General features: G+C 32.1%; 1 protein-coding gene across 1 annotated transcript; it reads right to left on the reverse strand.

Moving 5' to 3' along the window:
• Positions 1–7021: 7021 nt before the first annotated feature.
• Positions 7022–13066, reverse strand: LOC106709822 (proton-coupled folate transporter). Its single transcript, XM_045678348.1, has 7 exons — positions 12095–13066; positions 11363–11519; positions 11022–11123; positions 10489–10626; positions 7783–7866; positions 7376–7532; positions 7022–7105 (listed from the first exon to the last, which is right to left on the reverse strand). The coding sequence occupies exons 1-7, from the start codon at positions 12953–12955 to the stop codon at positions 7033–7035; spliced, it is 1572 nt and encodes a 523-aa protein (XP_045534304.1). The 5' UTR covers positions 12956–13066; the 3' UTR covers positions 7022–7032.
• Positions 13067–13711: the final 645 nt, after the last annotated feature.

A 13711-nucleotide genomic window follows, 5' to 3' on the forward strand; every position in this document is an offset into this window, starting at 1 on the left:
ATTTTTTTTTTTAAATAATTAGAAGACTAGTAGATTTTGAATTTAGCTTCAAAATTTGTTGCAAAAATTAGGGACAATTTTGCTTTCAGCGCTTACGTAGGCTAAACTATAAGACCTACATAAAAATGATGTATGGGCGAATTGTAGCTCTTTAAATGTCCTAAATAAAAGTTGGCGATAGCATATATCTATATTTTATAGTTTTCTCACAATAACCACTTTTTTCTTCAGAAATATCAATTATTGTCCAAGATAATAGGAGCGATGTCGATGTGCTTTATACAGTGATTTTGGTCTCAAAAACCAACGATGAGTAAATTTGGTTATTTTCCCTACTATGAAGTTTTCATAAACCGTCACCTTTGAAATTTTATAAGTGTTTTATCTAGAACTTTCGCTAGTATTTTCACTAGATTAAATTTGGGCACTTTTTAAATAATTTCATAACAGTTTTTCAAAGTCCGTACACTCTAAATTAAATGTTTCCTTCTTTTATAGTTCTGTTAAAAGCTGCACTCGAAAATGGTACTTATTTACATGTAGTAAAGCGCATAAATTCAATTTACATACGATGGAATTTAGTACGCGACTGAGAGTATAAATAAGATTTAAAATTATCCGCAAGTTATTTCACTGGCTCTTTAACTCGTTGTGTAAGATAAAATAAAATTTTCTAAATAGTAAACAGTTAATTTTAGTAACACATTTTTACACTGTTTATTTTAAGTGGAAATAATGATATAAATCATAAGACTTTTAAAACAAATTGATCAATTAACAACAATCAACACAGATAATAAAATTCTCTTTCCTGTATCGCTCGTGGAAATTGAATTGCAAGTTAAATTGAATGAAAAATTCAATTGGAAAGCAACAAGGAACAAATAAATAAAGTATTTATAAATTTTACTAGTTTTTTTCTACGATATAAGACAAATTTTGATTTTCCTTATATGCGCCTGTGATAAAAATTGCAGCAAATCCTTAAAAAAAAATTATTGTCACCCTACTATGTCCGCTCATTTGGTCAAAGCTTAGCAACTAACCAAAGGATTACTGTGCGGTTTTTATTCTAAAGCTTAGGTTTCTTGCAGACACCGGGTTTAAATTTAATCTAAATGACGCAAGGGACTATATTATAAAATATAAATTGCGGATATTCCATGCTTGAATTAATAGTTGGTCGAAGATTTTTTCATGAAGTTTTGGATTACGACATTTTCAATTATTTTTATAAATACGTGTGAGATAAGTAACTTTTTGAGGTAATCTCAGGAAGGTAGTAACATATAATAACACAAATAAATGGAATATTCTAGAAAAATCTAATACTAAGTATCGCAACGAATAGTATTGTCGTGGGAAAATCGCACGAATTCAAGGGTTGAGTAAAATAAACCTTATTTCAACGAAATAAAAGGTTACACTAGCCAAGATTGTTACGGGGCTACTGGGACTATAAATAAGAGTTAAAATTATCCACAAGTTATTTTACTAGCACTTGAAGTCTTAACTCTCTATTCCGGTTACCATAAACTGTAACGAAAATCTATTTACGCGTAATTTTATCTTATTTTGATGCGAGTCTTTACTTTTATGTAAGACACTGAATTCGAATCTTTTGCGTTTAGACAAACGGGTTATTTAAACATAGGTTTTACTGTCTATCTCTTTCCTACAACCTAATAATTTTATTAATATTATAAATGCGAAAGTTTAGATGAATGGATTATATATGTATATTTGTTTGAAGATATCTTCGGAAAGGCTAAACGGATCTTGATGAAATTTGGCAAACATGTAGAACGGAGTGAGAACTGTTACGCGCGAACGGAGTCGCGGGTAACAGCTAGTCCCATAGTAAATTCAAAACATTAATTATATTTTCTAATCCACATTCCTTGCAGTTTTCATCACTGATGAACTCATTTAATTACGATTAATGACTAAGCAAAAATTGTCTTTTGTTCGATTCTAAAAACCCTTTTGAGCGACGCCCGCGCGTGTCTTAATGAGGTTTTCGTATTTTAAACACTGTTCTGAAAATAATTAATGACCTCTAGTGAAAGGAGCAAAGTTTAATATCAAACGACCTCCAGTATTCATGAGAGATATTTTAATTACGAAAATTATACTTGTAATTTAATATAGACATAAAATTTTGTGGTTTTACTGTGTCTATACTTGGCGGCAGCACAGTTCGATATTCTTTGCTAGTACTAAATTCTGACGTCTTATGTAAATTAATTGGACAACTTATTACTTCTAATTTTAATTTTTAAAGTACTCTTTTAGCCAACTTCAAAAAGAAGGAGGTTATCAAGTCGGCTGTTTTTTTTTAATGTATGTTACCGCGATGCTCCGCTCCTGGTGCTCCGATTTTGATAAAAAATATTTTAATCGGAAGGAAGTGCTTGCAGATGGGTCCCGTTTTTTTTATTTTTTTTTAAATAACTATAAGACTGGTATATAGGTTTTCAATGATTTAGACATCGTACCCTAAAATTACTATGACGCAGTGTTACATAATTACCTATTTTACTAGATGAACGTGCTGCAAATAGTGTCGTTAAAAACAAAAAATATACATTTTTTTAATTTGAAATACATACTTCGTAGTCTTCAGAACACCGTACCAAAGTTTCATCACAATCTTTGTAGGAGTAGTGTTTCATCTTAAATTGTATAACGTATCTGAAAATGAGCTCGGAAACGTATCAACAATCTCATGTCACAAGTTTCCGAAGCTGAAAGACAAATGAGGAGGAGTGGAAGTGAAAAGCAATGTTTTGCTCTGTGTGATTTACCTCCGTCCTTAATTACGGTCTGCGTTGCGTAAAATTATAAATTCAGCCCGTTTTGCATACGTAATGAATACAGGCAACTTCCAAAATGTTGAACTTTACTCTGACACACGAAACAGTAATTAGCAAGTGCGAATTAAGCAAAGGAATGATTTAAGACTTTTTGTCGCAACTGTTTTTCCTTTTTGATTTCTATTTACTCAAAATTAATAGAATGATTACTGATTATTTCATGTAAAAAAACAAATTCCTTTCAGTCATTTACGCTATTGCTATACTAAATATAAAAAATCTTACTTTTACATTTTTTTTATCTCTGCAATTCACAAAATTCACTTACATGTATTTATGAAATGAAGCCTACGATTTTTTATTTTTTTTCCAATTTTTTTGCCAAAAAATTTTCAGTAAAAGGTCAGAAAAATTGTAAAATAAATGACAATACATTTTTGAGATTAAATCGATGTAGAAATCATGCTTTTGGCTTAATTGCCATCCAATCGGATTGTCCGGTTGCCTTGTTTTTCTGAGGTACGTTCATATTTTATTTTTTTAAACTCTAGACTAATTGGATTGCTTTAAGTGGATTTGCCCTCTTCTGAAAAACGTTGAACGTTTCCAATATTTCTTCCTTAGCATTCGAGATCGAGGAAACGAATGTTTATTGCTAGGATTTTTTAACGATTCGGAAATAGGTTAAGCTTTACTTTCTTGATATTGGAGAGATTTAATACATTGTAGATTAAATAACTTTATCATTAAAGTAATTTGTCACGTGTATTTTTATTATTTTTTAAACTGAGAACTCTGAGGTTAAAACTTCAATTAACTGCGGAGTCCAATAATTGATCCTTGAGATCGATCCGATGATTGTTTCGATTGCTATTGTGCTGTTTAAATTGGTTAAATTTGAAGCAAATAAAATTATTCTACCGTTGGTTTCTGAGACCCAAATCTCAGTTTAAAACATAAAGGCATCCCTCTCATTTTCTTTGACACTCATTCACACTCACATTTTGGTCTCAAAAACTTACAATTAGTTAAGCAAGTGTTTCGTGATAAAAGATAGTTAATCAGTGAACTTTTCGCTTATTTTTTAATAAATAAATAAAGAACTTTTACGTGAAATGTAATTTCATTTAATTTTCCTTTACACAAATAGATATATTGAATTCTTAAGGTAAGGTAAGTCCCCAAGCCTCTGGTAGATCGCATTTTATCGCCGCAAAGGACCCGCGCCGAGGAAAATAACTTTAAGTTACTTAATGTAAAATTGTGACTTACAATTTAAGCTTCACACAAATTCTGTTAGGATGTTATAAAAATTAAAAGCTTTATGAAATATTATCGCCTGACATAACTTAAGTAGAGCTTTCAGAAATTGTATCGCCTTCAATCTTTGAAGTAATCAATACTGAAGTATTTAATGCTACTGTTTAATCTAAGTATTCTGTGGCGACGCTACCGTTTTATTTGGTGTTGTGAATGACAAAACACTCGTTTGTTAATTTATCCCATTAGTTACTACTAAATATAAAAACTTGAGAGGTGTCAAGGGACACCCGGATGGAACGAAGTTCCTTTCGATAAATTAGTGAAGGAACCAATGTTTATTCTATGATTAAAAAACTTAAGTCTTCACAAGAAGTACATTTTATTTCTATGCATTTTCGTTATATATTGTCACGTCGTTGCCATGGTGAAGTAGCGTTCATTCGTCGTTAACATACTTACTATAGCAAAAAGTGTCGTGACAACTTTTCGTAAGATTTTTTTCCGTCTAGCCCCCTTTCACAACGCGCGATAAGGAACTTCGTTCCAAAACTCAAAAAGCTTTGAATATAATATTCTGACACTGATATATGGAATACAAAACGAACACACATCGATCTTTTAAAATCCTCCTAGACGTTTATTTTACAGGTCACAATTGAAGTGACATACGTACCCTATAAAATAATTCAGACTGATTTAACAAGAAAAGAGTTTATATTTTGGAACGAAGTTCCTTATCGCGCGTTGTGAAAGGGGGCTAGACGGAAAAAATTCTTACGAAAAGTTGTTACGACACTTTTTGCTATAGTATGGGCGTCTCATGTTTCTCTGTCTCTCTCTCTCTCTCTCTCTCTTATAGAAAGCAAGCTAGATATTTTCATTTCTATTTCGCATTGAACAGTGTGGTGTCGCGACGATTATCTATATATATAAAAGAAAGTTGTGTTAGTTACACCATTTATAACTCAAGAACGGTTAAATCGATTTAACTGAAAATTGGTGGGCATGTAGCTTAGAACCAGGAATAGGACATAGGATAATTTTTACCCCGTTTTCTTTTCTTTTTTTTTTATTCCGCGCGGACGGAGTCGCGGGAAAAAGCTAGTTAATAATAAAAAAAAATATTATTATAACTTAAAAAAAAAATATTACAATTCCTTCACTAATTAATCGAAAGGAACTTCGTTCCATCCGGGTGTCCCTTGACACATCTCAAGTTTTTTTTCAATATGATTATGACACTTTTAGCAAAGCCCATAGATGTGTTAATTATGACAGTAACAATCGCTGTCATGGCGTACTCAACAAAATAAGGGCGTGTATAATAATAATATTATTAGTTACCCTCTTTCCTTATTACTTTGCGAGCTTCATCCTTATCGCGGCAATTTCATTACGATTAATGAGTAAACGAAACTTGCCTATTATCTCGCAGTAAAATCCTTTCGTTGAGAGCCAGCGTGTATCTTTATCAACTTTTAATATTAAACCTGTTAAGAGAATTTTAATTAATGAATGTTGAACGATGAGGGAATATTTTATAACATCATGTATCATCTACTTTTTTAAGATCACGTTTTGTTTGTTTTAAAACAGAAAAAAACCATGATGAAGTAGATATCCTGGCTTATTTTTCATTTGATGTTTCATTATGAAATTCGATCAACAAAAACGTATGTTCTTCTTTTATATTTACTTTCCTTAAGATACTAAGGGCCGCATACACGGAAGCGGTCGGCGTGGTTGCATACCGGCGCGGTAGTGTGCATTTTGTAGAAAACTGCAAACCGCGACCCGTGTACAGCATCCATCAATTGCTGATCGGCCAATACCGACTACTTGAAACTGTTAGTAACACTCTTGTGGACGACAAAGAACGATCTTTTTAACCGAATCTGTGTCGCTCTGTTCCTTAAAGCGGCAAAGGAATCATTACTCTAGAAAGCTATATTTATAACTCTGTGGTCGAGGTGATATTACGAGTGTTTTAAGTTATAAAATAATTTAATCTATATATATAAAAGAAAGTCGTGTTAGTTACACTATTTATAACTCAAGAACGGCTGAATCGATTTGACTGAAAATTGGTGGGCAGGTAGCTTAGAACCAGGAAACGGACATAGGATAATTTTTACTCCGTTTTCTATTTTTTTTATTCCGCGCGGACGGAGTCGAGGGTAAAAGCTAGTTAGATTTATTTAAAAAAAAAACCATCGCATATCACCGCAACTAGAATTAAAAAAATAATAATGCAAATCAAAGCTATTGAACATACAGCTAAATTACATTTGCAATGTTTTTTTAACCGCGAAAAATATAACCTGTTTCTGTAATAATTAAATCTGATTTTATACATTTGTAGTAACATTTGCTGCCAACTAATTGCGTAGTTTGTTTTCGCGTTCAGTATATTTAACCGAGGGTCTACTATGCGATGAAAGCTTTAGTTGAAGTTATTTTGTTTATAAACTCCCAGCTGTTTATAATTTAAAACAGTGCTAGACGCCAAGTGAATTTTAGTCCTCCATACTTTCCTTATGTGAAGTGGATTTGACGGAAAAGTCGAGAAATATTCCTTTACAGTGCGTCTCCTCCTTCATTGACTAAAGGTAACGCACCTGCAATTGCAAGCAGTGGTCGCTTCATTCGACGAAATTAAGTTGCCACTTGCCACCGTATCATATTTTTTTATCAAGCCTGGTAGTATGGTGTTTGTGGACATTAAATACGAAAACAAATCCTTAAAAGTACATATTTTAAATGGAAAGTTCCGAGGTCACATAGTCAAGGAGGTCACGATTTGGATGACAAAAACGTTTTGTGCCGACTCCACTTAGAGCACAATAAGGTCTGTCTGTGATTTTTACTGTATTTTTTTTATACATTTTTTATTTAAATCTGCATAAAATAAAATAACATCAATCAATGAATTAATTTTCTTTACATGTACAGTTTAATTTTTTTCAGCGTCTGATAAATTTTGTGCCGCCTTTCGTTTGTCCTTTTGATGTTCGAAATAAAGCCATCTGGAATATACATACAATATTACAGTGAGTTAACACGTTCATGTGACTTGTATGGACAATTATTGCTCTCTCTGTTTTTTTAAAGAGAATTTAAGATATTACAATTCAAATGTTTAAACATTAATTAAATTAAATTTAAAAAAATAGACTATAATAGAATATACAATTAAAGAATATCCACACATTTTAATTCGCACTGCTGGTAGTATATTTGATAAAAAAAGAAAATGTTTGCTAAGTATCAATAAAATAGATCGATAGTCATCTTACCCAAATATACCTATCGCTGGTAAAGTTAATAAAGCTCCCAAAAGGAAGACCGCCCCGGGCAAAATATTTAAAGTTGCCATGTACGTCCTAGAATATAAAGGTCCGTACACAATAGGAGTCATTGCTTCAGCCAGTCCAAATAACGAGTTTACTTTACCTGGAAAAATAGAATCGAATTTAAATGTCATTTTTTGTAGACGTACTTCTGATGATAATTTCTTCTTTCATGAAGATAAATGAAAAGAGTGATTTAAAGTTATTACATTCACATAATGTAAAACAGGCGGAAATGATTACTTTTTAATTATTTGATAATTAATAGCAACACATAGGGAGACAGCTCTACTACAAAAATTATACTGTCTCAGTTTTTTTTTTTCTTACTAAATGTGTAAAAAAATGCTTACCAAATTCCTGTCCACTGACAAGTTTCGAAGCTATGGATCTCATCGCTATAAATGATGTCCCATTTAGTATTTCCAGAAGTGGGGCTACGTTAAAAAAGAAACAAAAAATATTAATGAGTAAAGTTGAATAAATTAATTAGGAATATCTTAACTCACGTATGATCGTCCGGTGACGGCACCGACTGATCTCGGAACCGTCTACGGTCCATCTTCTAGCGAGTGTTTTTTTTTTTGTTTTCTTTGCGGTCGCGTCGCCAAACTAGTCGGTGCCATTATCGGATGATCATACGTGAGCCGTTTCTAATTAATTTACTAAAATATATAATTAAATATATATCGCTACTGTATAATAACGAGTAATTAACAATAACTTTATCTTACTGTTATCTAATGAAAGTTTAAACGAATACAATTAAACAGAAATAACTGATGACGATTCATATACAGACGAAATTTATATGTTATTGTCTAAATTCCTATAGTTTAATAATAATAATAATAATTTATTATAGAGGTTTATTTAAGTTCTGAACAGGTTCATAAGTTCAGCTAACATAAATTTAAACCGTTGAGCTACGGCTCAACAACTAAACTTTTAGCTCACAGCTAATCGTGATGTACTATAAATATGTGAGTCTACAAGCCATGAGCTGCATAGTGACTCGCAGTTCACAACTCAACAACAACAAATCATAACTCTACACAGGTACAAATTGAATTGAGCTGCAAGCCAGTTCACTGATGAGCGGTGAGCTGAGAGTTACTTACATCTCACTAGAAAGAATGGTCAAATAAATGACTCATTTGTAGTTGGTAGTTACAATTGTAACAAAAATCCAGATATACGAGTGTGTGGAAACTTTACACTATATTTGAAATTAAAACTATTTTTGGTATAATTATTAATGTTCCGTACAATAAAAAACAAACAACAATATAAATTTATCAAACTTTAATAATTTTTTAACCATGACATCATTTTACTACATTTATCGATATTATCAATTATGTGGATTTATGGTGACTGATTTAATTTATAATTTTTACTTAAAGTATTATTAACGATTATATCTAACTAATATTATAAATGCGAATGTTTAGATGGATGGATGTTTGTTTGAAGGTATCTCGGGAACAGCTCAACGGATCTTGATGAAATTTGTCAAATATGTAGAACATAGTCTGGAAGAACACATAGGATACTTATTAAGTTTTTTTTAAATTCCGAGCAGACGGAGTCGCGAGTGACAACTAGTAAAATAATAAATTTAGAAAAATAAAATAGATAATGAGTTATCATATAAAAATAAAGAATGAATATAGAAATATCAAATTCAAATAGATTAGGTTCATGCAAGCTTTAAAACGTTTGCCGGTATATTAAGTTAATACATAGTACCGTTTGTTTATATATATAACAACATATATATAACAGCAAGCTTTTGTAATCTATATCTACGCCAAATTTTATCTAAATATGTTTAGCCGTTTTGAAGTTATCAGCCAACAAACATCCATCCATCCATGTATTCATCTTAACTTTCGAATTTACAATATTCGTTAAAAATATTAGATAAAAGTACTCAGTAATTTAATATACTAGCTGTCACCCGCGACTCTATACGTGCGGAATTAAAAGAAAACGTAACAAGTAGCCTATGTGTTCTTCAAGACTATGTTCTACATCTGTGTTACATTAAGATCTGTTGAACCGTTCCATCCATCCAAACATTCGCATTTATAATATTAGTAAAATTATCATAACTATTTTATAAAAATTCAATAATGTTTCCAATTTAAACGGAACGTACCATGTATTATTTTATATATATGTTGATAATACATGTCAGAGTTATAATAATAATAATTCTGTGCTATGAGTTACTTCTTTTGTTTCGAACACACACACATCATACTTTCCTTCATTATTATATAGGTTAGTCTTTGTTATCAATAGATTAGAATCACGCAATATGTTTTAAAAGATATACTATTTCACGCTCAAAGCACGAACAAATGAATATCTAAATATTACATTTTGCCAGACATATTACATATATAACCTTATTAGATGTTGCCAGCGACTCCGTCCGCGCGGAATTAAAAAAACATACTAATGTATATATCTTTTATGTATCTTTGTATTGGGGTGACATTCATTATCTATAAAAGGGGAGGGGTGTTATGTATGGGCGGTCGGCTGTGCCCGACCTCTATGTCGAAGTGGCGTCAATAAAGCAGTCTGCACTAAACAAGCGTTGTTTTAGTTACTCCTCCACATACTTATCAATAAGTAAGCCTATGTATTCTCCCAGACTATGTTATACATCTGTGCTAACATTCCGGAGATACGTTACAACAAACATCCATCCATCCATCTAAACTTTCGCATTAATTAATAGCTGTCACCCGCGACTCCGTCAATGCCGAATTAAAAAAAATATATGATTAGCAGCCTATGTGTTCTTTCAGTTTATGTTCTACATCTATGCCAACTTTCCGCGAGATCCATTGAACTGTTCTGGGGATACCTTGTAACAAACGTCCATCCATCCAAACATTTGCATTTATAAAACCAGTAAGATAAGGAAAAAAAATTCCCTCTTGTTTTTGGATGTGATGCATTTATCCTCTTCAGTTACTTCAAAGTGATGAATAAACTGTCTTTTGTTTTTTAAGAACCTTGTTGTAAATATAAGTACTTACCTAAATATATTTCTAAATCATTTCTTGCAAATGCATATGCAAATGAAGCCACAATTTTACTCGTACATGAAATTATTCCCAATAATGTATCGTCCAATTTCAAATAGTTACTAAACAAACTAATTGAAAACAATGTTCCTGGAAAAGATATTTCAATTAAAAACATTCCATTGAATCACGACTATTATAAAGATACTAGAAAATATCCTCATCAGCTCTGAGGGGCTCGGAGCCTACCCAAGTTAGGGGTGACTAGGCCATAGTCAACAACGCTGGCCCAGTACCGGTTGATTGACTTCACACATATTATTGAATTTCTTCGCAGATATTTAGAGGTTGCATCACGATGTTTTCCTTCACAGTAAGAACGTCGGATAAATTATGTAAATCGATAGTCGAGAAACACATTGTTACATGACGGGATTCGAACCCAGGACCTACAGATTACAAGTCAAGAGCTTATCCCCTGAGCCACCGACACTTACTACGACTTACTTGTTTTATAGAAAGTATATTGATGAAATTGCACTCACCAAATAGATTCGTAACTATACAGTACGTTGTCCACATGCTGTACTGTATTTCATCCCAGTTAAATCTATATCTTGTAAACAGATACAAAATACTAAATTCACCTGCAATTAAAAGAAATGGAAATCTCTTTAAAATGCAATCCCTTTTATCTATCAACATAAAGTAAACACAACTTTGGATAGTCCGTTGTAGCAATAGCTCTTGCACGATTAGCCTGTCCCATGTAATACCAAATAGAAGAAAGACGTGAAGTGGAAGTAATTCCGCATGTCCTCTGTTGAGTGTCCATGACAGAAGCCTAATTTTAGTGCTCTTTGACATAATAAAGTGACAAAATTACCTTGTGATGGTCCAAAAACCACACACACGACGATTAGAAGAAGACACACCCTTAATCGTCTGTTACCACATCCTTTGCGGAATGCGACTTTAAAAGTGTCTACTACTAGTTTTGTATCGAAAAATTCCAGTATGTAACCAAAACATCCTTTACTTTTCTGGAATAGTTTGAAATATATAGAACATATTATTGTTTTCAATATCCCCTGGGTGTCCTTTGTATTGATAGAGATTTCTCATCTCTATAATATGAAGGGACGAACCCGGAAGATCTCTGACTCTCTTGCTTCTTCGACGTTTATTTCTTTATGAAAAACGATTTTAGATTCTCCCAATATCGTTATTAAGAAAAAAAATAATGTTAACCTATTTGACCTACAAACATCTGAGATTCCCTCAGACGAATACATAAATTTCCTTTGATGCACTTTCAAAACTTAACTTATATATTACTAGTGCCAAAGTGTACTAGTACTATTGACTTTTATTGAATGCTTTGTTCTCAACAAATCAGACTACTTGAAAGCGTTGATTCGTAGAAATGGAAATTTCTAAGATTACTTTGCTTGCGTAACAGTAATAAAAATAAATATAACCAACGCTGTTATCGCCCGTAGAATTGATAGCAGTATTATTTATAAAGCAAATAATTGTGTAAAAATTAATGAAATAAAATAACCTAGGACTTATGTAACTTGATTACAATGAAATTATATATCACAGTGCATCTTACCGATTCACATGTTTTTCTTTTAGTATCTTCCAAGTAAAAATATCCATAAATTAAACTGCATAAATATAATAATGCTGATAGTGAAAATACACCATAGTAGCCAATCCAAGTCAGCAAAAGTCCGCTTAAAGAACTTCCGATAGGGTAACCTAAAGACATGCACAAATTAACAATACCAACTCTATATGTTCTATCTTCTGTAGTAGTTATATCACCGATGTAACTAAAAACACCTATAAAATTAGTAAACCATCCACCGGTTATCGCAGGAAATATAGATTCCGTCAAAGCAGTCACTTCCACAGGCAATTCATAAAAGAAATAAGTATTGATCATGAATCCAATGCATGTTATTAATTCTCCTACAATTGGCATCAGAATGCAGATTTTCCGTCTTCCCGTCTTGTCGCTCCAAGCTCCAACAAATAATATTATCAGAACAGGTATTGCTGTTTGAACCACATTCTTCCATGCTTGAATACCAGCAATAAAAGTTTGTACATGATCTTCATATTCCGTATAGTTCTCCGTTTGTCTTAATTTAAGTGCATCACAAACCTCAGTACTGAAATTGAGATTCACACGACATGCTTTTTCTAGATTTAAGTTTTGTGTTGCTAAAGATGCTAAAACACTTGGCATTATGTAACCTGCCATGATAGGTTCCACTGTCATATTTTCTTTAATTAATTTTAATCTTTCTGAAATGGAAAGATTTTTACTTTTCACATTTTTCACATTACTTTCTGCGTTATCTAGATCTGATTTCAAAGGCGATGTTTCTTCATGTTCATCTTTAGCTTCATCGGTACTTTGCTTACTTTCTAACAAAATCACTTTATTTTCTTTATCAGAATTCATTTTTATATTTTTGATTTCTATATGTAGTATGCCTCCATGCGAAGTACGATGTAAATGCTGTTCACATTTCGAATTTGTTGTTCAACTAATGATTTTAGCGACAATTGTCTAAAGCTGAGCAATTAATGTATTATGAGTATTTGTATAATGATTATTTATATCATTATTGTTAGTAAATATTTGTTAAGTAGTATTGCGTGTTAGCGCTGATAAAAGGCCTTCTGCAAAAATATCAAGATGGCTTTGTATGTAACAAAGGCTTAATGTTAGAAAATAGTTATAGAACAGTGGCATCATAATATGATTGTGTTCTGTCTATCGTCTTTACAACTGATAGTGGAGGCTCGTGAAATATTATTGTTGTGTATGCGTTTGCACAGCGCATGTTTCCGAACTGGCGGCTACGCCCGCCGTCAATGTGACAGCATTTTGAATAAACAGTCTGCGCTAAGCAAGCAATCGTTTCATTACTCCCAATACGTAACAATTACATCCATGGAAAAGAATAACATTTATTTTAAGCTTAATTGTACTTTTAAATCCAACAAATTTTAATAAAGGAATCCGAGATATGTTTATTATTTTTAATATGAAACTCTGAAACTGACTGAAACTGGGAAGTAAATTTAAATATATTCGATAGGGATATACTCGTAGATAAAAGATACTTAGAAAATTGTTTGATCAATTGATTGTCTTAGTCGAGACGATCAAAGATATACATAAATGACCACGTGTTAACTTATCAGACAAATT

The sequence above is a fragment of the Papilio machaon genome, chromosome 6, assembly GCF_912999745.1.
Source record: "Papilio machaon chromosome 6, ilPapMach1.1, whole genome shotgun sequence".
Lineage (NCBI taxonomy): Eukaryota > Metazoa > Arthropoda > Insecta > Lepidoptera > Papilionidae > Papilio > Papilio machaon.

Bases quoted from the DNA above. Each gene is read 5' to 3' on its own strand.
- LOC106709822 (XM_045678348.1), bottom strand. From the start codon at position 12,955: ATGAATTCTGATAAAGAAAATAAAGTGATTTTGTTAGAAAGTAAGCAA. The intron at 10,627-11,021 runs GTGAGTGCAATT...TATCTTTTCCAG, and splicing joins TATAGTTACGAATCTATTTG to GAACATTGTTTTCAATTAGT. The intron at 7,867-10,488 runs GTAAGTACTTAT...TTTTTAACGTAG, and splicing joins TGATTTAGAAATATATTTAG to CCCCACTTCTGGAAATACTA.